This window comes from Callorhinus ursinus, unplaced genomic scaffold (genome assembly GCF_003265705.2).
Source record: "Callorhinus ursinus isolate GAN/ISIS: 27379988/994484 unplaced genomic scaffold, GSC_fseal_2.0 scaffold11, whole genome shotgun sequence".
NCBI classification, from domain to species: domain Eukaryota; kingdom Metazoa; phylum Chordata; class Mammalia; order Carnivora; family Otariidae; genus Callorhinus; species Callorhinus ursinus.
The window spans coordinates 30,765,348-30,790,078 of NW_027397073.1; the positions used below are offsets into that span (position 1 = coordinate 30,765,348).

The 24,731-nt window shown below is 34.7% G+C and overlaps 1 protein-coding gene across 1 annotated transcript in view; it reads right to left on the minus strand.

Annotated features, from left to right (window-relative positions):
- The window catches only part of PIK3C3 (phosphatidylinositol 3-kinase catalytic subunit type 3), a 132,954-nt gene that overhangs the window by 73,906 nt on the left and 34,317 nt on the right, over positions 1–24,731 (minus strand). The window contains exons 5-12 of the mRNA XM_025886650.2: positions 23,786–23,872; positions 21,848–21,943; positions 20,122–20,193; positions 17,733–17,837; positions 16,942–17,034; positions 9,514–9,699; positions 3,085–3,239; positions 1,410–1,500 (exon numbers count right to left, since the gene is read on the minus strand). Coding sequence (XP_025742435.1) covers positions 1,410–1,500; positions 3,085–3,239; positions 9,514–9,699; positions 16,942–17,034; positions 17,733–17,837; positions 20,122–20,193; positions 21,848–21,943; positions 23,786–23,872 — 885 coding nt within the window. The remainder of the gene's footprint in view (positions 1–1,409; positions 1,501–3,084; positions 3,240–9,513; positions 9,700–16,941; positions 17,035–17,732; positions 17,838–20,121; positions 20,194–21,847; positions 21,944–23,785; positions 23,873–24,731) is intronic.

The following is a 24,731-nucleotide window of genomic DNA, read 5'->3' on the forward strand; positions in this document are numbered from 1 at the left end:
ATAACATGGCCTCCAAAACCCTGCTTGACTCCTGCTCTTTCTCTGACTCATTCTTTTACCATACTCCCTTCCGCTCACTCCCCAGAGCGAGGCATCCTCTGCTGTTCCTCACACTTAAGCTCTGGTCCTCAAGCCTCTATATTTGCTGTTCCCTCTGCCTGATACACTCCTCTCCCCAGACCACTCACACGGTTATTCCCTCGCCTATATCACCTTTACAAAAGATGTCACTTTTCCAGGGAGGCCTTTTCTGACCACTTTTCAAAATTGCAATTGTCTAACCCTATCCAACACCCCCTCTATCACCCTTCTCTGATTTATTTTTCTCCTTAGAAAGTAGATATCATTATCTCTTCTACTATATATAAATATTATTGACTACCATCAGCACAAACACTAGGATGTAAGCTCCGTGAAGACAAAGATTTTGACCATTTTGTTCTCTACCTCCAGCATCTTGAATATTTCTGGCACATAATAAGAGCTCAAAACATGTGTGAAAGAATGAATTACTGAATCAGTATATCTGTATCTTAGATTTGACAAGGCAAAACAATTAAACTGGAGCTGAATGCTTTCTTAAAGGGCTCCCTTACGGATTCTATGATCCTGTAATTTAAAATTCTTTTCTCAGTATTTTCTCTTATATCAAAAGGTAGGCAGATATCAAACTCTGATTAACAGTTAATGATAAAAGCAAGAGTCATTCAGTCATCAACATTAACTGCTAAAATTTGACTAAAAGCAATGTGTGTGTGTGTGTGTGTGTGTGTATACACATTTTTTAAAATCAACTTTACTTTCTAGTATCAAAGCATGTATAATTTATTTTCAACATCAGAGGTGTGAAAGGTTCTCAAATTAGAAGTCTTAGGGAGAAATTCAAGAACATATTACATCAGTTTCTGCAAATGTACTTCCAAATGTACCTCTCAGAGTAGCAGTAGCCTATTTGGCCTGTTTTAACTCAAAAATCAGTCTAATTATTTAGAAAGATTTCACTTAATTTTTCTGTATGAGTTAAAAACAGCTACTTAGTATATAATCCCTAGTATCAAAGTCATACATTTCTAGAATGTAATCACAAACACCGACAACTACAGTAATGTTCCTAAATATGTTAACAATAAATAGTCTGAGTTTCCTTAATAAAATATTTAAGCCCAGTTTATTTTCATATTGCGTATTAATCCATTTATATGCCCAAAGCACCAATAAAATGTCTTGAATTGAAGATTATCTGGCACTTTTTGCTGAGAGGAAAAGTCATAAACATGCATCATATAACAAGTTATTTAATAAAGTTGTAATATTTTGTTTATTAATCAAAATCAATGTTTTAAAGACCAACATAAAATGTTCATCTGGTAAAATAGCTCCTGTAAAAACTTGAAAAGCTTTGTACTCACCTCTAGATTTTCACCATCTGAACTGTCCTTTGTTTTAGCTGCAGGAGGAGGGGAAGACACTGGAGGAAGAGGGCTGGTTATAATTTGGGAGCTGAAAAAATAAAGGAGATATCACTGATATGTAAAATATTCTGTCTGTAAGAGAAGATATACATTTTTTAGCACAGTTCACCTCAGTTTTGTCTGGTTAAAGCATCACTTCTAAAGCGTGTTCTGTGCAACACTAGAGTCACATTATGTCCTAGAAAAAGCCTACAATTAAAAAATACGGGTAACAGCCTCTTGGAAGATTTTTGTGCAAGCTGGTATATTACAGGTTTTTGATAAGTACTGTAGTGTTTTTTTAAAGCCCATTTTAATTTAAGCCAGCATTTCTCAAACATATCTGGCCACAAGACCAACCCATCTCTTTTTTATCTTTTTAAAAAACATATAAACTAGTGACCGGCAGACCATAATTTGGGAAATACTGGGTTACATTTTACACCTTGTCATAAAATCTTAATAGACTTCTAGTAAAATATTCTAGGTGGCATAAGGGAGGAAGAAGGTAAATAAGTAAGCATGACTGGAGAGTGAAGGCCTCTAACATATGGTGGGAGACAAAGTAAGGGGGGGGGTCTCTTCTCTTAAAAACAGAAAAAAACAAAGCAGCCTACAGAAGAAAAAAAATGATTTTCCCATTTTTCAGTTCTTCTTCAAATGAAACAGAAAATAAAAAAACAGCAGTATCATAATCAGAATGAAAAATTCAGAAATACAATCTTGAGCTCATGTGGTAATTATAATAACTGGACTAATTCAGCAAATCTGAATTCTAGACCTCATCTGTCATTAACAAATCTCATGACCTTCACAACATAAATTTATTACTGAGCCTCAGGTTTCTCACCTAAAGGTTCCATTTATCTCAAATTTTAAGACTTTATGAAAAGCAAAATGGCAAAGTATAAACAACATGGGCTTTGGAGTCAACTCTACCATTTGCAGGATAGAAGACTCTGGACAATTAACTTCTTGTTCAGTCCTTCATCTCTGAATTAGGGATATGAACACCTACTTCAGAGGATTATTAAAATGAGTTAATGTATGTGGACCACCTCACAGTGTCTGCTACAGAGGTATGAGTTCTTAATTGTTGTTATTATTGTTAACAGCTTTTAATTCAAGTACCATGCTATTTTTTTATTTTAACTACTAAAAAGGTGAAAAGTGGCCAATAAAACATACAATAAAGTGAGCCCACTAACATGCCCCATCCTTCATTTTATTTTTGCTTGAACAGTAATAGCATCTAGCCCTTACTGAGCAGTATCCTAAAGGCTTTAGTATATTAACTCATTTAATCTTCCAAGAGCCCTCAAAGATCAGTTACTATTATTATATCCCCATTTTTAAGATGAGAAACTGGGGCCACACAGAGAATATGCACCTTCCACAAGTTTACACAGCTAGTAAGTGGCAGAGTGAAGATTTTCACTCAGGTATTCTGACTCCACAGCTTGCAAAACACTGCTCTGCAATATAGTAATTTGTGTTCTGTGAGTATACATACCACATTCATTGGTAAAACTTTGAACTTAGTACCAACTAGGGTTTGGTACATCTGGGGAAAAAGGAAAGAAGTCTGAAAAGGGGGGAGATTTGAAAATAAGTCCTCCCTGGATATCCATACCTATCTATTTCTGCAGAATTTATTCCAGAATTTGACACACTCTCTGACACTGAACCCTGACTATCCTTCTTGGTAGGTTCTAATCCATTCTTTATGTCATCAAAATTTTCATATTTGAGAGCTTGGACCAGTTGTAATAGGTACATCAACAAATCCTGGAAAACAAACACACACACACAAAAATAAGCTAATATTAGAAAAACAAATGCAATAGGATTATAGACATCATTTATTCCTAAATATCAAGAGAACAGCTTAGTTTCATCTACCACTTATCAGCTGTGTTACCTTCGGCAAGTTACTAGGTTATTTAAGCTCTTGGTGCCTCACTGGGTCCTCATCTGTAAAATGGACATAATCATATATACCTTAGAGATGAGTTGTGAGGATTGAATCAATTAATAGAAGAAAGTCATAGAACAGTGCCTGGCACAGAGTAAATGGCCAATAAATGCCTTGTTTATTTTTTTTATTTTAAAGATTTTATTTATTTGACAGAGAGAGAAAGAGAGCAAGAGAGCACAAGCAGGGGGAGTGGCAGAGGGAGAGGGAGAAGTAGGCTCCCTGCTCCGGAGCCTGACTCAGGGCTTGATCCCAGGACCCTGAGGTCATGACCTGAGCCGAAGGCGGACACTTATGAGACTGAGCCACCCAGGTGCCCCTAAATGCCAAAAAGTAAAGCAAAAAACAAAAACAAGGATTAAGATGGTTCATATAAAACTAAGGAATTAAAGAAGGATCCTTTTCTCAGCAATAGATCAGATAACAGCATTTTACGTCTACAATTTCATAAGAAACTCAAAATTTTCAAGTTCTAAAAGAACTTCTGTTTCATAAGCTTTTCTGGTTAGGATTTTTTTTTCCTTGAGAGCTCAGGTTTTAGAGAATTTGGGTTGCTAATTAAATGAAAAAAATCCTATAAAACAGACATTTTAATTTTAACACTCTTGGTTAAGGGAAAAGCTTACTTTCCTGCCAACTAGCAACACTGGCTTAAAGAAAACAAATACCTAAGCCTAAATTTCCCATACTGCTATTGACAATCAACGGGATAATTAGGACTCAAAGTGTCAACAAAGTAGTTTTTACTTTTCTGAGTTTTCCTTTAACGTAAAAAGACTCTTTCGGTTTAATATTTAGGATAGAAACGTTTCCTGTCATACTCTCTATAAATGTAATACTCTCTTGGTCTTTCCCAATGAATACTAAGAAAACTCCAAAAATCTCACTTTTAAAAATAATTACAAACTGAAGAAATTCACAAAACTCAAACACTTGTTAAAAGTATCATTACTGTTGAGTTCCCGTTGCCACTCACCCAACTGGCCCCTCAAAACTCATAATTAGGTAATTGTTGAGACTTGGTGACCACCGCCTCAATCTCAGTCTCCTCTGTAAGCCCACAAACCAAGTAAAATCCCCTGTCAAAACTTCAGGGCTCACACTTTCCTTCCCTATTTGTAACAACTATAGAATTTGTACTTATTTGCTAAATTCTTTACTCTTGGTCTTCTCCAGTTTATTACATACATCATAAGGACAAAGACCACTTCCAAAAACCTATTTTCCTTTACTTAATACCACACTGTATTTCTTTTTTTCATAACTTTTTTCTTACATTAACAGTCAACATTTTTATCATTATCTAAATACTGACAAAGAATAATACACAAGATTTCACCATTAAATATGATTTTGTCACAAAATAATTAAATGAAAGGTTAAAAGGCTTATTCATTCATATTCAAATATATCGATGTCAGTGGCCAGAGAAAACAAATGACTCTGTATCAAAGCATCTTTATAGTGTTCTCTTTTTAATTGGAGCAATAAACATCTCTTCTTTTGAGACTTATGACATTTAATAGCAATAGGCATGCTTTTTCTAAGAAAAAAAGTGAATTAAATAACAGAAAGTTGATTAATACATTTAATGACAAGTATCCTTCTCAGGAGGTTTAAGTAACTAAGTTTCACTGCTAGCCTTCCTTACCAATGCATCTTCAAAAATGCTGCTGAATATACCACCTGTTATGTTTTCCCCGTTATAGAAGACTTAACACATGCAATTAAAAAGGCTATATTGAATTCAGAAGAAAACCCTCCTCTTTTTATGTCACTCATTACTATCTGATTTGTTGGCATGATATTCTATAATCAAAGTATACTTTCCTTCATTTGTACAAACTCTGTTTGCTCATTATATAGTCACATCTTGAAAACCATAAAATTCTTCTGAGCATGAAGGACATAAGCATCCAAGTAAAACAAAAGAAAAAAAAAATCAGGTTTCCGACTGAGGCAATTCAGTAAAAATTTCCCAAGAGCTATGGAATATTATCTAGATAGTGATCACCATTCCTCCTGACAACAAGTTAGTTCGAATGCTTCATAGTGCACAGGCAGAGTTCCATGTCAAAAATCACTCACTTCCCATTTCTTATTGAATTAAGAGTAATTCTTCACATAGGCATTTACAGTTAGAAAGACATGGTTTCTGGTTTCTGATCTTACTTCCTGAACAGCTAGCTACATATATCCTATGTTCCTATTAAAGTGAAATACTTTCTATTTTTCTTCTACTTTTCATTCTCCTTGTCCTTGCTCATACGGGTCTCTCCACTTAAAATGTAAATTCATGTCTAACTGTGAAAATCCACTTGTCCTTCAATATCTATCTCAAATGCCGCTTCCTCCTCAAATTCTATGGGGCATCTCTCCTTTTGAGCCACATAGCAATAAGAAATATAGCTTTTAAAAAAATTCCTAAATAGAATATTAGCAAATTAAATTCAGAAAAGTATTCAAAGATTGGGTAAAATTTATTTTACAAATGTGTGGCTGGTACATTAGGAAATTCACCAGCACAGATTCCATATATAGCATATATTGTATGCTGTTGTTTTCCAGACAGCACAATGCTATACCCACAAAATATAGCAAACCACCTAACATTTATTAAAACTAACAAATCACTAAAGTGATTAGATAAAACATAAATATTAAAACATAATTTTTCATTTAACTAAAAGAAGTAAGAGATAAAAGGGGTGAGGCAGTTCATAACAGTTAACAATAACTGTCAGGGAATAAATCTATTTTTAAAATATATAAAATTTTTCTAACATCAAGATTTGAATGAATACAAAAATCATGTCTCCAGGAGGGAAGATTTAATATCATAAGGTTGTCAATTTTTTGTAACATAATATATAAATTTAATGTAATTCCACTTAAGATTCTGGTGGAGTTTTAGGAAAATGAAAAAATTATTCTAAAATTCTTGGAAAGAATAAAACTATAAAAATTATAAAGAAAATTATAAAAAAGAAAAACAGGGAAAGGATCTGTCCAATCATGTTTAATGTTATAGTGAAGCAACTGCAATTTTTTTTAAAGTATGATACAAGTCCCAAAATAAAAGATTTGTAGAGGATTATCAGCAAAATTTAAAAGGAATGTATCTCTTGGCCAAATAATTCCAATATAAGCTACATACAGAAAAATATATACATAGGTCTGGTCACTAAAATATAGTACAGCAAAAGATTACAAATAAATCAAAAGAAGCTGACTGGTTAAATAAATTATAAATTAAACTTGCAATAAAATACTATGCTGCTGTTTAAAAAGAATAAGGTAGAGCTACAGGTGTCCATAAAATCTAGAAACACAGTGTGTTTTTACAGACTAAACATGCCCTTGACATCATTTGCCCTGATATATATTTGTCTATGTTTCCAGACTTCATGGAACCAAATATGTGTTGATAATGAGAAAATGTCCAAGATTACACTGTTCAGTAAAGAAGGCACGTTTTTAACAATATAAATGATTTTAGTATAAAGATTACAGAATATACATGTGCAATCTTTCTATATATGTGCATGAATACAGTTTTCAAAACTATGCCCCCACGTAATCTTTCCTCATAGCTATCAAGTGACATAAGCAGCAATTATCACTATTTTTTTTGACAGGAAACAGAATAATATATGGTGTTCCCAAAGACATATATATAGGTACACTGAGTCAGAGAAAAGACAAAATTCATCTCAATATACATCCGAAGAATCAGCAGTAACAGAATTAAAAGATCTTTTTTTAGCCGACTATATACAATTTATTACTGAACTAAGTTCAGAGAAAGGAAAATCAAGAGATAACTTACCCATCATACTATTTACGCTATCTAGATCTCTAAAACCTCAAGGGGCACCTGGGTGGCTCAGTCAGTTAAGCATCTGACTCTTGAATTCAGCTCAGGTCATGATCTCAGGGTCGTGAAGTCGAGGCCCACAACGAGCCCCTCAACCTGCTCCACTCAGCCAGGAGTCTGCTTCTCTCCTTCTGCTCCCTCTGCCCCTCCCACCACCCACGTGCTCTCACGCTCTCTCTCTCTCTCAAATAAATCTTAAAAAAAAAATAAAACCTCAAAAAACTATCATATCTTGCAGTTTAAAGTGTACACAATGTTTCTATCATTATTCTCTACATCGTAACAAAAATCATAAAATGGCCTAGAAACAGTTCAGTACCTGCATGAACATGGCTATCACCACAATCAAATACTTAGTTTATAAGCCTTTGAGGGAACTGAAGTAAGACAATAAAAAATGAGAACTTACAAATTTTTCTATTTAAATTCTGAACCCACATCAAGAGGCTGTCTTGACTACAGCCCAGAGGTCTTTAGCTAAACTCTATGACTCATGTCAAACATAGAGAATCAATGATTTAAATTAAATTTCTAATGAATTTCAAAATAAATATTTCAGTATTTCCACATTTCAACTTTTACTTGTGATACAGTAAAGACAATGAGGAAGAAAGATAATATGCTGAATCACAATGCTTAGGATTGCTTTTTATTTTTTTAAAGATTTTATTTACTTATTTGAGAGAGAGTGAGATAGAACACAAGTGGGGTGAGGGACAGAGAGAGAAGCAGATTCCCCACTGAGTAGGGAGCCCGACATGGAGCTCGATCCCAGGACTCTGGGATCATGACCTGAGCCAAAGGCAGACGCTTAACCAACTGAGCCACCCAGGTGCCCCTTAGGATTGCTTTTTAACAGGAAATAAAATTATACAATATCTGAGATTTGCCTCCAAATAATCCAGTGGAGGATAGGGAATGGAGAAGAGGCAATAAGTGTTGTTACAGATGAAATAAGACCAGCTGTGAGCTGGCAACTGCTGAAGATGGGTAAATTATATGTGAGCATTCACTACACTATTTATTGTTTACATTTTACAATAATTAAATACAAATATACATCAACCTTATTGGCCTTAGTAAATGCTGTGTTTTGCCACTATGAATTCGAAATGATTTTTTTAAAAAGATCTTCGATATTAGTTGTTCTATGGGATCAACATTCCTATATATATCAAGGCTTGAGAAGAGTTATCCCATATCCCATAAGCCCTGCGGGCTAGCATAAACTATTAGGTTATGTTTGGAAAAGACATCCACCCTATAAAAATTAATAAGTAAAAAAAAAATTGTTGGATTACTCTATCTTATTAGCAATTACTAAAATTCAAACTTCAGCAATGCTTTGTGTCGACATAGTGTTCCTCCTTCCCCGGTGGCTTTATAGGTATATAAATAGCCAGCATAAAGTTTGCAGTCTTTGCTTTCCAGGGGATTCAAAACCACCTTCAGAAATCTACATATACATATAATTGTCAGCAACTAAAAGTTTAAAGGAGAAGTCTGAAGGAGAATAAGATGACCATGCACCTCTATGCTTTAAAGGCCCCAAGGGCTTTGCAAGGCTGCAATTAAATGTGGCTTGTTGTATACTGACTGATAGAGGGGATCTGAATTATTCCCTAGCTGGTGCTGCATTAAACCATTTTTCATTAGAATTCTTTTTTCCAGACAGAGCAATACAAGCTCTGCTGCCAGGTAAATGTCCTGGGAGAGACTGTCCTATCATGTAACAGATCAGGAAGTAAATTTTCATTTCACAGAAGAGTCCTTGGAGGAATATTTTAATTTTACTTCTGAAAACACACCTAGTACATCCTCTTCGCTTCTAAAAATCTCTCTCTCCCTCCCTCCCCATGCCACCCCTCTCTCTCGCTCTCTCTCTCTCTCTCTCTCTCTCTCTCTCTCTCTCTCACACACACACACACACACACACACACACACACACACACACACACACACACACACACACACGGGCGGGGGAAGGATATGCTATAGAGCCTATAATCAGGCTCTACTTTAAAATGTACCCCAGTCTGGGCCACCTGGGTGGCTCAGTCGGTTGAGCGTCTGACTCTTGATCTTGGCTCAGGTCTTGATCTCAGGGTCATGAGTTCAAAGCCCCGCACTGGACTCCACGCTGGGCATGGAGCCTACTTAAAAAAAAAAAAAAGTACCCAGTCAAAGAGGAGTAATGAATAACAATGTACCTCATCATCTGCCTGTCGCAACCGGGCAACAGCATAACGCCTCACTGTTGGATTGGTATAATGAGAGGATAACAGCTCCAAAGAGTCTTCTACATCCATTGGCTTCCATTTTCCCAGAAGTTCCAATGCCTGTTTGGCCTCCTGAGGTAGATCCCAATTAACACATTTCAAGAATTTAGTCAAAGCCTAAAATCAGAAAAGATGTTAAAATTAGAAACAACAGCCTATTACCTGGGGTAACGAAGGGTCAAGGGTGACTAGGCAGAGTTTCACTTGGTGCTGATGGCAGAGTCACAAGAGTCGATGACAGACTAGCTCCTTGTGTAGTCACTAAACATAGTTATACATATGATCCTAGAAAAATACTACAGGACAGAGGAAAAAAAAGAAACATGTTCCCTGTAACTTTACATTTTTCAGGTTAAACCACTTACATAAATTCAAGCACTATGAATTTTTAAGTTTTCTTTGGCTTTTCTTCATTTTCCTTTTTTTATTTTAAAATAGTGCGGGCCTCAAGACATGAAAATAAAAGAGATGAGGCATATTCTCATGAAATGCCTTAAAGACAACCTTCATTTTATAACATCAACATGTGACATAAAATACTGCAGCCAATGAATGAAGAGTCCAAAGTCAAGCAAGGGTAGAATCCCCACCGCTAACCTCACTCTCAAACACCTCCCCAGATCATTGGGTTTCCTAGATACTCACACATGAGGGCTTAAACTAAATTAAATATGTACAGCTCTTACACAGAGAAGTAGCTTTTTAAAAAGATAATCAAAAATTCCACAGAAAGAAGCATACAGATAAATACAGAAGCAGCAGCAAATGTTCTATGATTCAGCTGCCTGTTCGTAGTGCCCTTCTGGAACCTCACTTCTTTAGATAGGCAGCATACCTACTATCTGAAGTTTTCACAAGATCATCCAGGTAAGTAAATGACCTTGGAGCATAACACTTATGGTTGCATACATAATAAATGCTCTTTTAAAACAGTTGTATACTTGTTTTCCATTAAAAAAAAAAAGATCTCTATTGTCACATCTTACTACAGGGAACACTTTCCAGGCTGATCCCATTTTCTTCTTTCTGCATGATTTCATCTTTTGAACAAAGGTAACTTTAAAATTTTAAATTCCTATTCTGCCCAACTAAAATCTTTTCATTAGTAAACTAATCAAATTCTCAAGAAAATGTCTTTTTGGACAATAAAACACAATTACTGGTTAGTATGACATAAAATGAACCTTGATGCCCATCCCCTAACTTATTCTTGATTTAACTAAATTAAGCAAAAAAGCACATTGGAGATTATCTAGTCCACTGCTCAAACTGTATATAATCTCAGTGAAGTTAAGTGGCTTACCCATCATCTCAAAATGGTGGACAATCTACACCCAAAATCAAGGTCCACTAACTCTCAGCCCATGCATCTTTCACCAGATGGTTCCCCCCAACATTAAGATACTGCTGTCTCCTAATTAGCTAAACCCATGCTCCTTAGAGACATTATTCCACCAACACTGATCTCCTAAATCCATTCCCAATTCCTATCCGTTATTTCCTAGCAATATTTCCTGCATTTTCCCCTCAAGTTGATTCTCACTACACCACACATGTGGAGTTTGGTTTAGCCTTCTAGCTAAGAGCCTTCATACTAGTTTCACTTCTAATCGTTTCATACAGACTCTCAGAAGCTCAAGTTGGAAGTGATGTCAGAATGACTCTCCAACTGTCAGCAGAAATTCATCTTCTAACATCCCTGCCAAAAAGAGACCTAATATTTATTTAATTCCAGTGACTAATTTCCAAAGCACCCACTGTTTTTATAGACAGTGAAGCCATTTTTTTTTTGACTGTAACGTACCAAAAGACAAATATGTTTTCATGTAACTTCTTCCCACCGATCAGTTTTAATGGGGAGAATGAGAGTAAATTTAACCCCACCACATGGGCAGCTTTTCCAATAGTTGATGATGACTGCCATATGGTTATACTGTGGTTTCCCATTAGATAATAGGATCTAATTTATAAACAAACAAAACCAATATACAAACATAACAACAAAACCCTGCCTTCTTTCCCAAACACTCCAATGATACTTCTCACCACAATCCTCTAACTCTCATTAACTGACCTCTCATTCTCCTTCTATGTTTCAACCAAGCTAACCTATTTTTTACATGACTTTGTCTAACTCCTATCTACAAAGCTCTTAACCCAAATAGTAGCGTCATCTTCAAGGCCAGCTTGTCAAAGACTCAACTTTTCCAGTAAGTTTTCAGCAACTCTGAGCTCTTCCTTTAGTAGTTGCCTCAATTTTACTCTCTTCATTCAAATGATGCTCTTCTAACTGCCAAATGCTTTGGTGGGCATTCTTATCTCTACAATTGGAGTCTGCGTTCCACAACATTAGCTATCCATTTCGTCTGTACCTCCCATGTGCCACTTAGCAGAGTGCTGCCTTCTCCATGTAAGAACACAAACTACCCTAACTTATTCCATGCATTTATTTTTCACTTCTAAAATGTAATTTCTATGTTGAATGTCGAAACAAAGCAATACTTCTTAAATAAAAAAAAGTGAAATAATAAATTTAATTTATTAATTAATGTATGTAAAGGTACAAGATTCAAATGATGTAATTTTATCCTTAGAATTTCCACAGATAACTGCAGAGTGTTTGGGGTCAAATCCTAATTCCCAACTCCATCAATTATTAATTGAGTCATTAGAAGCACACTATTTAACTTTAAATGACTTATCTTGTAAGGCTGTGGTAATGATTAAAGTTACTGAACGTAAATGTTTAGAACAGTACTTTATAACAAATATTTGATGTTAATTATTTTATCATCTGATATCACTGTTATTCTATTTCTGATGCTGAGTCAACATCAAATGTTAACATTAACACATTTATTTCCATGTTTTATATTAATAGCAATATTTTATTAACCTCTCTTCTGATCTTAGAACCTCCCCACTATTATCTCCTACTCTTAGAATCATGTTCACAATCACTTCAGAGCTGAAAAACCTACATTCCCCATATATATTTCAATTTTTAACATCTACCAAGTAAGTTACTGGAAATTTCTAATTTGTTGCTAAAGAGAAACCCATTCCTCTACTCAGGACACTTCTGACAACAAATGTATGGTTTTCCACACCAAACAATTCCTTAATTCTCTGAGGACACGAACTAGGTGTCCCACAATCTAATTCAATTTGAAACTACCTTGATTACTGAAGATTCCATAGGTTAATGGGTCAGTCTCACAAAACTGCTTCCCATTTCAGATGCTGATTGCAAATTTGGGGTCCCCAGGTTGCCCACACTTCTATCTGACGTGGCTACAAATCAAAAGTTACCAACAACACATTCCTCAAGTTCAGTAATTTGCTATAAGAGCTCACAAAACTCAGAGAAATATTTTACTCATTATTGCCAGTTTATTATGAAGGATACAAAATGAATAACCAGATGAAAAGGTACACTGGGCAAGGTGTGGAAGGGTCCCAAGCAAAGGAGCTTCTGTCCCTATAAAAGTCTGGGTGTGCCACTCTGCTGTCACATGGATGCATTCACCAACCCAGAAGCTCTACAAACCCTGTCATTATAGGTTTTTATGAAGGTTCCATTACATATGATTTATTAAATTTCTGGCCAGTAATGATTAATGCAATTCCTAGTCCCTCTTCCAGAGGTTAGGGGGTGGGGCTGAAAATTCCAACTCTCTAATCACTTGGTTGGTTCCTCTAGCAACCAGCCCCCTCAAGCAAGAGTCATCTTACTAGGATAAACTCTGTTACTGTTGAAAGGGGTTTATTACGAATAACAAAAGACACTCCTCTCATCCCTACCACTAAGGAAATTCTCAGGGCTTTAGAAACTCTGCCAGAGACAAAAACCAAATATATATTTCTTACAGAGACAAAAACCAAATATCTATTTCTTACTAGATCACAATATCACACTGGTGCTTCTAATACTTTAGACTCAAAATTTAAAATATCTCCTCACTGTGCTCCTTCCATTTGCCATATTTCCTTATTTCAGGCACTCAAGCCTAACTCCTGGGAGGTGTCACCAAGTTATTTTATACATTCTCCTCTCCTTCCCTTGTCTTCCAATATCACTCTTAAAAATCATACCATGAGCCTCCTAATTAGGTCTCTTTTTTCATTCCCAGATCTGCTCCAATCCATCCTGGCTTGACTTCCTTAAAACATTACCGTTTTTTTTAAGATTTTATTTATTTATTTATTTGACAGAGAGAGACACAGCGAGAAAGGGAACACAAGCAGGGGGAGTGAGAGAGGGAGAAGCAGGCTTCCCGCAGAGCAGGGAGCCTGACGTGGGGCTCGATCCCAGGACTCTGGGATCATGACCTGAGCTGAAGGCAGACTCCCAACAACTGAGCCACCCAGGCGCCCCTAAAACATTACTTAAGACACATTTTTTTTTCACATTCTGTTACTTTAGTGGTTTCCTACTGCCAGTGAAATCCAACTCCCAAGCGTTGAATTCAAGACTCAAACTTTGTTTCATAACCATTCAACACAATTTTTTTGTCTCTGAATCTAACATACTGCCTTACTCATGCTTTTCTTCCCCATGAAAAATGATCACCAAATAAAAATATCATCAAAGTTTATTCAAACTTTAAGACCTACTTTTGCTCTGTTAAACTTCCTTCATATCACAGCACATCGAGCTTGTTCTACTCTACATTTGTATTATAGTAATTACCTAAATGTTTAAGAGAGTAACCTTTAATCAATTACATGCTTATGCTTCTCCATTTTGATTGTGTAGAGATATCCTTTCCCTAAAACAGTTTTAATTTATATGAAGACAGAGAAATGGTATTTCAAAGCCCAGAGTCTTGAATAATACTAGGCCAAGAGTGGTAACAAAAGCCTGCTGAACTGAATTCACTTCTGTTAGGGTTCGTCATCAACTTTTTGACAGGAAGCACAAATATGATTATTGTCCTGATGTCACTGTCTCAGTAGCTACTTCAGAAACAGCCTCACAGGAACATTCAGGGCATCACTATTATCTTCACCACATGTGACTCTTCCTACTGCTTTTTTCCCCCAAAGATAATAAAAAAGCATTAACAAAGTTAATTTCAATTAACATTTTTATAAGAAGAAGCCATTTACCATTTACTGGTTTGGAAAGTTACAACATTCACATTTTGGATTTCATAAAAATAAGTCACTTCCTACATAGTATGAACCACATATTTAAAAATTCTTCCTAAATTTCACTGGTTTTGCTAGACAAAGTGGTTAGTTAACTTTTTAGGTCCAACATCAAATCCAGACTAGAGGGTTTTCATCCAAAGTACTTAAGACAGGTCATTTAGAAAAAAATAGGTGGAAAGACCAAATTTAATTAAAAAGTAAATAAGAAGTATTACTTTGTAAGAACTAATTTCTATCAATTTGTTTTCTGAGTACTGTTTTCTCTCCAGGAAATCTTTTCAGCCTTGGGGCCCAAATGCCAAATAACCTAAATCAGTTTCTGAGACACTGAAAGAATTTCTTTGTGTAAATAAATTAAAGGACAGGGGTACAAGAGTATTTGTTTTCTACAAAACCCATTTTAAATTATTACAAAGATACAAATGCGGCTGTGTGAATAATTCCTCTGGTCCCTTCAAGGCCAATATATATATTTGGTTTACTGAAAAGGACTTCCCAAACATTAAGAAATATCATTTGCTCTACTCTAGTGATCATAAGAATCCTATAATATGTCCTGAGAATTGAAGTTTCATCACCCACCTTTCGAAAACTTGAAATCAACTAGTTAAATGAAACTTGTCACACACTTTATATCACTTGAGCATTTTATTTCTTTTGCACGTATCTAGAAGTAATTGAATTTCAGTGGGAAGTGACTACTTGTTTAAACAAACAATTTTTCTTGCAAGCCTTTCTATCTAAGGCAGTTCTGCTCTGTAAATCTTTTCTATGCTTCTTGAACCCATACATTCTAACAGGTTTAATTCAATATCTTGCTGTATATTTTAGAAAACACTGTGCTACATTCAAGATGCAATTGCTGGGACCAAGGTTATTCTTCATTTAACTGAGTATCATGTACTAACTCAATCTTTTTATAAAACAGAATCACAACCTCAGTTTCTACTGATGAATATTTCCTTTTTTGCAGTGATGAAGAGAATAACATTCAAAGCTATAGTAAATTTAAAATTCTTCTCTCACTCTTGTTAAGGATGTAAAGAAGAGTTGATATGATTCATCTACAAAGAATTTCCCAAGGCATCAATAAAAGATAAAGAAGAAAAGCTGGAGAGTTAAGATGAGCTGCAAATGAATTTTTATCTTTACTTGAGAAACTAAAAGAAATGTAATTGTTTCAGAAAAACAAGTTCAACAAAGCAGCTAAAGACTGTCTCATGAGATTGTAAAACATATTCATTCATTCTTATATAATTATATAATAGCTTTCTGACAGATATTAATTTTCCTGACACTTCTATGTTTTGTCCCCAACACGTTTCAGAACTGCTGAGGCACATGCATGATGTTGCAAATATTTTCTCTACAATCCACTTTTCTACGGCTTCACTGACTGAGTTTGCTTCTAACTCAGAGATGTGAGCACATTAAGAGGTAGTATCTGTAAGCTCTGTGCTGCTGCACCGGTCTCCTCATCTGTAGACCACCAATATTAACACTGATGCTGTGGGGTTGCTGTGTGACTGAAAAGATCCCTGGCACACCATGGCTGGTGAATAGATACCAGTTATTATTATTCTAACTTAAGAGTTAATCCTTGAACCTATGTTCTAAGAAATTACAGGCTACTTTAAGTACTAAAAGAGACTGAGAAGTTCACAATTATTTAATCAACTCATATTATATATGAAAAACTAAAATTCAGACAGGTGAAGTGATAGGCCAGTAGTCAAAAAGCTTCTTAGAGGCAATAGTAAGACTCAGAACCAAGTCTCCAGACCCAAATCTACCGCTGAGTAAATTTATCATAATTCTCTCTCCAGAAACTTCATCAATTCCTTGGTTTCATTAAGAAAAGCAAATGTCTAGGAGTGTCAACCAAGCTTCCAAAGCAATTCTCCTAACCTTACATAGTAAGAGTAAGTACAAGTGCCAGAAACTGAACCCAAGTCTCTCTGACTTAATCCATTCAAACTATGCATCTATGCATAATCTGGTACCAACAAACTGGTACCTGTGTCTTTGTGTATATACCCTTTGTAATATTTAAAAAACTAAGGTATCATACATATTGCCCTATAACATTTGTTTTTAATTTGACAGTAACACTCTATTTCCATGGCAGTTTAACTTCATCTTATTCATTAGCAACAAAGTTTACAGATAAATCTGACATATAAAAATATTCAAGATACTCACTTTTTCTTGATTAGTAAGATAATATCTAAACTTCCAAACAAGATCTTGTTCTTCATATGTAAGTTGCTTTGTTGGTGGATAACTCACAATAATCTACAACAAAGAAAAAAAAAAAAAACTACTTTTGTCAAATATATTCTTCCTATTTCCATTTCATTAAAAATTTTTCATTTATTTAAATATTTCTATAATAGAACTTTTATAGAAGTAGGGAGAATGTACATGCAGCAGAGTAAAACTTAAATTTGCTGTACTTATTAGTCTAAAAAGGATATTATTGGAGTGCAGGGGGAGAAAAAGACGAAACTTAAAAAGTCACACTCCATATAAAAATCTGTAACTACAGAGCTCATTTCATTCAACCAAAAATAAACCAAATCAAAATAACAAAAGCCCCCTTTTAGATAACTGAGTTAGTTACAGATATTGTTATAAACAATAAACATTTCCCCTATCAAGTCAACACACACAACGCACACGTGCACACCAAGGCTTCTCTCAGACAATACCTTAGGGCCAGTTTCTAAGAGAGCTATATCAAGAAAGTATATACTATTTGTAGCTCTGCCTCCAGTGTTAATATATTTTCTTAGTCCCAAAATGATTTAAAAAAAAAAACAAAACAGAAACAAAAACTACAGAAAAAGCAAATTTGTTGAAATTATATAGATTTCATTACCCTGGAAAAAAACATGCATTTGAATCACTTTCAAATGAAGTGGTTATCAGATCAGTTGCAACCAAATTACACATTTCATTTTTTTATATTAATAGTTTATAAATTCTCTTACATTTAGTTGATCTCTTGTGGCAGCATTAGGTTTGAGATCATGGTCAGAAGGTCCACTTCTTAAACTCCGGGCAAGCTTGTGGTGTTTGCTCTCAACTAAATTCTCCTATAAATTATTTATAAATATTAATCAATTATGTAAACTTCATCAAAAGTTTCAACAATTAGAAAATGCAAAAATAAATAGTTGCTCACTTAAGACCATTTTATAATACTTAACATTTTATTCTTGTTACAACTTTTGTCCATGTATTTTTTTAAAAATATCACCATTTTTTTCATCTCAGGTCACGATTTCATAGGTCCTGAGATCAAGCCCCACATCAGGCTCCACCACCAGAGATGAGTATGCTTGAAGATTCTTTCCCTCTGTCCCTCCCTCCATTCTCTCTCTAAAATAAATAAATAAATCTTAAAAAAAAAAAAAAAAGAAAATGAAATTGAAAAAAAAAAATCACCATTTTATGATAGGGAAACTAAACATGCTTATGCTTCACTAGTGCCATAATAAGCATTTACCAGTCCAGCTTCTTAAAACATCTCATAATACCCCTAATTCTCCATATATTCAAGGTTTTCACATCCTCTACCCACTCAGATAAAACCTTCATTCTAAAATCTTCCCTGACAACCCAGACTAAAGCATTCCCTCTTCCTATGAGCTACTAGTGACCTTGGGATATCACTGTACTATCATCTTAACAGTTCAAATGCCAGTAGTAACTGAGGGCAGGGATGATGACCATAACGGTTGAATATATACATATTTGGTGTGAACTATTTTACCTATGGCCAAAATCATTACTTTTGAACATACACTCTTTGCTTAAAGAGACTTATTTTACTTATTTTTGCATGTGTGAACTGTCTTCTCATGTCTTTCTCCCTTCAACTGGTTTTTTGCTGCTTTGTCACTTGTTTTTTTGTTTGTTTTTTTTAAAGAGCACTATCCATGTACTATTTATTTTTTTTAAGATTTTATTGATTTATTTGAGAGAGAGAGCACGAGAGGGGGGAGGGTCAGAGAGAGAAGCAGACTCCCCGCTGAGCAGGGAGCCTGATGCAGGACTCAATCCTAGGACTCCAGGATCATGACCTGAGCTGAAGGCAGTTGTTTAACCAACTGAGCCACCCAGGTGCCCCTGTCACTTGTTTTTAAGAATTCTCCATATATTAGCTATTCATCCCTTTGTGATAAATGTCAAGAAGAGTGTCTTCTAGTTTGTCTATTGTCTTTTGACTTTGTTACGGTGTTTTGCCATGCAATTTTTTTAATGCAGTCAAATTTATTAATCACTTCTTTTATTGCCTCTGGATTTTGAGTCATTATTAGAAGTGTTTCCCTACACTGAAAGTAAAGTACTAGTAAGGCTTTGTTTTTTTTTTAATACTTAAATCCAATCCCTGATCTACTTGGAATTTTTCTTTATGTATGATGTGAGGTATGGGTCTGATTTAATTTTATCTTTTTCCAAATGGCTAATCAGTTCCCCAGCACTATGTTCCAATGATGAAATGTCACCTTTATCATATTTAGGATGTTTGTTTGCAAAAAATTCCCAAGTTGCCTTTTTTTCTAATTTTTTATACTCTTTTTTCCTGTCTGTTCCTTTGATGTTGGGCCATTGGTCATTACTTCCTGTTTTAATGACCTGTATTTACCTCCCTCATCATGCTTTTATCTTCTAATATGCTACTTTAAATTCACTTTGGTCTGATTAGGAAGGTAACTAATCCAATTATAAAAAATAAGAATAAAATGGTTCAGGGTGATGTCACGAGTTGTGTGAATATCATGGTATCTACTATGCTATGAAAATGATCTTTTGCCTGAAACTTTCTAAATTTAAAGTCACCTCATTAAACCTGTTACAAAGTTAAGAATTCTTCTTGTTTCATATCCCCGAACTATCATCGCAAAAATTCCATAGATGGGTATCTCAAAATCATCCAAGTCACCATGATTCAAATTAAACAGTTCTAGTAGCTACAACGATCTTCCAGATTTTTTTCAACAAAATCACTCTCCTTAACATTCCCATCCATTGAACCCAGTGTTACATCCTTGTATAAACAAACTCCCCTCCCATATGATGACAATCATTCAAGTACCTGTTCCCTAAGTTCTCACTTCAAGACTATATCCCCTAACTCTTCCAGTAATTCAAATAAATGGTTCCCCAACACTATACTATCCTGACCATATTTTTAGATGTTGATATTGTAAAAGTTCCACCTGAACCTGATTCCAGATGGCTAAAAATGGACTTATAAATCACTTTTAGAGTTAGTTACAGATATACTTTCTTAAAAGAAAGTGTATGCTGTGAATCCAAGTCATAATCACTCTGGAGAAAAGCACTTTCATAAGAAATTTGACAATAACTCACCATAGACATCTGAGGGTCAGGAACTTTTACTATCTCAAAGCTTGTTAAAATTGGAGATGACTCATCACCATCCTGGATTACAGTGTAGTAAGTTAAAAAAAAAATTAACAAAATTTAACCAAATGGTAAGAAATAATATACATGATAATGTATACTCCAATGTATTTTAGTTCTATTTAATGAACATCATTCCTCCCTTTTAAAAAAGCATTTTCTTTCAACTGTATTTTAAAATATATATCCATTTTTTACCTGTTGTTGCTGATGAAATATTTGGGGAAAAATAAAATCTAACAATAAAAACTTCGTACAGTTTTTAGATATATGAGGTCTAGAAATCAGTAGATTGTTTTTGTCAGTTATTTTTAACTCTGTTTATAATGCTAGCGGGTCAAAAATAGGGTCAAAAATAGTATGTCCTAATTTTCAAACTTAGAACAAGAAACCACAAAGTATAAATTATGGCACAAGGGATGTGTTGTATCATTTGCAAAAACTAAGTAGATGTTGGTAACTTTTCAAATTATCACAACTGAGTTCCATTCAAAGAAGTTGGATTTTAAGCATGGAGTTAATGTTACTGAAATTTATACACAGCTAGAGACTCAGCAGCATTGCTTCTACTCAATACAATGCAAACTTGAATAAGAAGAATTAATCCATCAATTCTTAAGAAACAAAGCTGCCTTATTTTGTTGGTATTATCATTTTTGGTAATTCAGTATAATAATTGTCACTGCATACATACTGGAAAATGCTAAACTAATCAAGGTCAAAATTCATTTCCTCACAACTGTACACTTCGCATCAAGCTTTTCTGTCAATTTCCAAATGCTAGTATTTCCAATGTTAGATACGTGCAACCAAATCAGGAGAGACTGAAAGAAGGGAAGTATCGGGACTTGACTTTAGTTCAGTAATTGAGTCTTACAGAAAACCACAAATTCCCACAGCCATTGTTTAACAGGCTGGTTCTCAGTCACAACACCAGAAAACACATTTATCAGCCCAACTGTGACAAGTAACCTTCACTAAGGCTATCTGTCACAAAAGACAGGTGACAAGAAAGTCTACTTCCATTAGATTCAATACACTGGCCCAGCAATCTTTACACTAAGTGGAAATATGACAGGGTAGGTAGACAGGCATTAATTTATGAGCAATTTTCAAGAAGCAGTAGAAAGGGGTCAAGAACCTTTTCAAAAATACTTGAAATTCTTCTAATTTTTATTCTGTTATTATTTCATCTATTATCAAAGCTGTCTTTAAAACGATTCTTCACATCTCTTATGTTTGAAAGTACCATTTCCATTAGTATGTTTTTGCAATATAATGTCCCAAATAGTAAGCATACCCTTAACTTTCAATAGCTTATCACTTAAAAACGGATTCCCTTTTTATTTTTCAAATGAATACTAATTACTAATAAAGCTATTGCTTTAATGCCCTATTTGCCAATTTGCAGAGCAATTAATCAAGAAGTTTTTAATTTGTTTCATATTTATTGACTTCTGAAACCCAGAACTGCATTACATGAATGATCAGCTTTCGTAATCTTGTTGTAGCTCCATGATCTGACTTGTGTATATACAAACAGCGACTGCTGACAGCTGTCTGCTGCTATCCTGCAACCAAAGAATTCATCTCAGCAGTTACAACAGGAATTCTTTTTAATGTTTCCCTTCCCCTCTACTTTAGAGACCATAAACAGTTCCAAGGCAAATACCTTTTCATAATAAACAATACCATATTCCTTATCATCACACTTGACACACCGAAACTCAACCATCAAGTACATGAAATTAGAACTTCGTTTCTCACTCTAAAAAAAAAAACAAAAAAAAGAGAGTTTTTTATGGAAAATCATGATCTTCAACATTCCCTTAAAGGAGCGGTATGCATCATTATTTCCAATTCACTAATACATGATCTATCAAGTACAACTTCAAATATAACAAATTTTTCTTTCATTATCATAAACAACCTTCACAAGTTTTTCACAATTTATAAGTGGTCTTAAGATAACTGGCAATCATTTGTAAATTTTTATCAATATACTTTAAACATACTGGGGAATAGTTACTTTTTCTCCAACATAACAACATGTCCCCTTAAAAAAAAGGAAACACTAGGACAATAATAAAGTGAAGATAAAAGAAGTCTAAAAGGGTGATAAATCTTAAACCAGTTTTAAAAATGACTTTACATTTTTATATATAAAATCATAAAGGTCTAAAGAAATCACTTAAATTGTAGAGCTTTATGACACATATTATAGTCAAATTATGGTAATGGCAATGCTCTCCTATCTTTTAAAGAGCGGGGGTGGAAAAGGTGAGTACGGCTCAACAAAGTGAGTCCTAACACCGACTTTTCTATACCAAAGGCTATCTAAGTTGAAGAGCAGAAAAATATAAGTAAACATTTTTATTTAACTATTTTAGGAATGACTATTATAAACATTCAAAAAAGTAAACTTTTCTTTCAGTTTTGGTATATGAGAGTGCATTATGAATAAATTTAGAAAAGAAGCCCAGTTTATTGATATTGAATATAAACACTGTTAAACACAACTAATTTTTTTTAAAAAATGAACAATAGTAGAATTTAACTTTTATAAGTGTTCGTTATAAAATTAAAATTTCTCTCTCTTTCAACCCACTAAAAATCATGCAGAGAATATAAAGTCAGTTATGCCCTGTGGTGATCACAATAAATTAGGCATATCACAAAAACTGACATTCCTCTCTGCTAATGTGATTACAATAATTGTTCTTTCTACTCTCTAGACACAGAATGTTAAGCCACACATCTAGTATTTCAGTATAAATATATAAAAAAGAAAAAATTTTGTTCTAACTTTTGGAAAGTTTCATGGAAGCCATCTTTTAATTAAACATATTCTAGACCAATAAACAAGATCAAGAAACAAATAAATGACTTTGAACCAGGTAACTTTACTAAGGGTGCAGAGTCCTATATGTAGTATAGCACATAAAACACACAGTATCTTAACTGGGGACAGGGATTACTAACAGTGACTTAAGGTAACTAAAGTAAAGGGGCAGCACTGTGTTGAAAGAATCCAATACTGAACTGAACCTAAACATAAGCTGCCGAATGGAGAGAGAACACACAAGTGAGGCATCAAGCTTAATATCAGCTTCACTTGTATAATACTTAGTACACTTATGATGTCCACTGCCTACTTCATGGTTCATTATAATATTAAAAGATAAGAAAAACAGGGCGTCTGGGTGGCTCAGTTGGTTAAGTGACTGCCTTCGGCTCAGGTCATGATCCCAGGGTCCTGGGATCGAGTCCCACATCGGGCTCCTGGCTCAGCGGGGTGTTTCTCCCTCTGACCTTCCCTCTTCACATGTTGTTTCTCTCTCTCTCTCTCTATCTCTCTCTCTCTCTCTCTCTCTCTCTCTCTCGCTCTCAAATAAATAAATAAATAAATAAATAAATAAATAAAATCTTTAAAAAAAATAAGAAAAACAGATATCCCAAGTTTTCCAATTATTAACACAAAACTCACAAGTTATTCTCAATGCTCTCACATTTGTGAGATAACCTGGCAATAAACAATGCTTCTTATAAAATCCTGACTTAGACATCTGGAAAAACTATTTGTGGGGGACAAAAAAGGGATACAACCCACCTCATTTATCATTTCTATTTCTCTAAATGTCAATCTGTCCAGCCAATCTACTTTCACCATGTGCCCTTGTCGATGCGCTTTGGTGAGCTGCAGAACAAATATAATGAAGAAAATTTTAACACAGATTTCACAGAAAGGAGGATAAAAATGGTAATGACCATCAACATGATACTGGAAGTACTAACTAATGCAATAAGACAATAAAAAGGAAATAAATGGTATACAAATGGTGAAGAAATAAAACTGTATTTATTTGCAGATGACACGATCATCTATGTAGATATAAACAAAGAAAGGTCAAAAACTCCAGGAACAGGGGCGCCTGGGTGGTTCAGTCGTTGGGCGTCTGCCTTCGGCTGGGGTCATGATCCCGGGGTCCTGGGATCGAGCCCCGCATCGGGCTCCCTGCTCCGCAGGAAGCCTGCTTCTCCCTCTCCCACTCCCCCTGCTTGTGTTCCCTCTCTCGCTGTCTCTCTCTGTCAAATAAATAAAGAAAATCTTAAAAACAAAAAAAAAACTCCAGGAACTAATAGGCAATTATGGCAAAGTTGTAGGATACAAGGTTAATAAAAGAAAGTCAATCTCTTTCCTATATACCAACAATAAACAAGTCAAATTTGAAATTAAAACACAATGCCATTTTACATTAGCACCCCAAAAATGAAACTGGTATGAATCTAACAAAACATGATCTATATGAAGAAAACTACAAAAATCTGTGGAACAAAATCAAAGAACTAAATAAATGGGGAGATATTCTGTTCATGGATAGAAAGACTCAAAACCATCAAGATGTCAGTGCTTCCCAACTTGATCTATAGATTCAGTACAGTCCCAGTCAGAATCCCAGCAAGACATTTTATAGATATCAACAAACTGATTCTAAAGTTAATACGGAGAGGCAACCTGATCTTTGGCAAAGGAGTAGGGGCAATATAATGGAGCA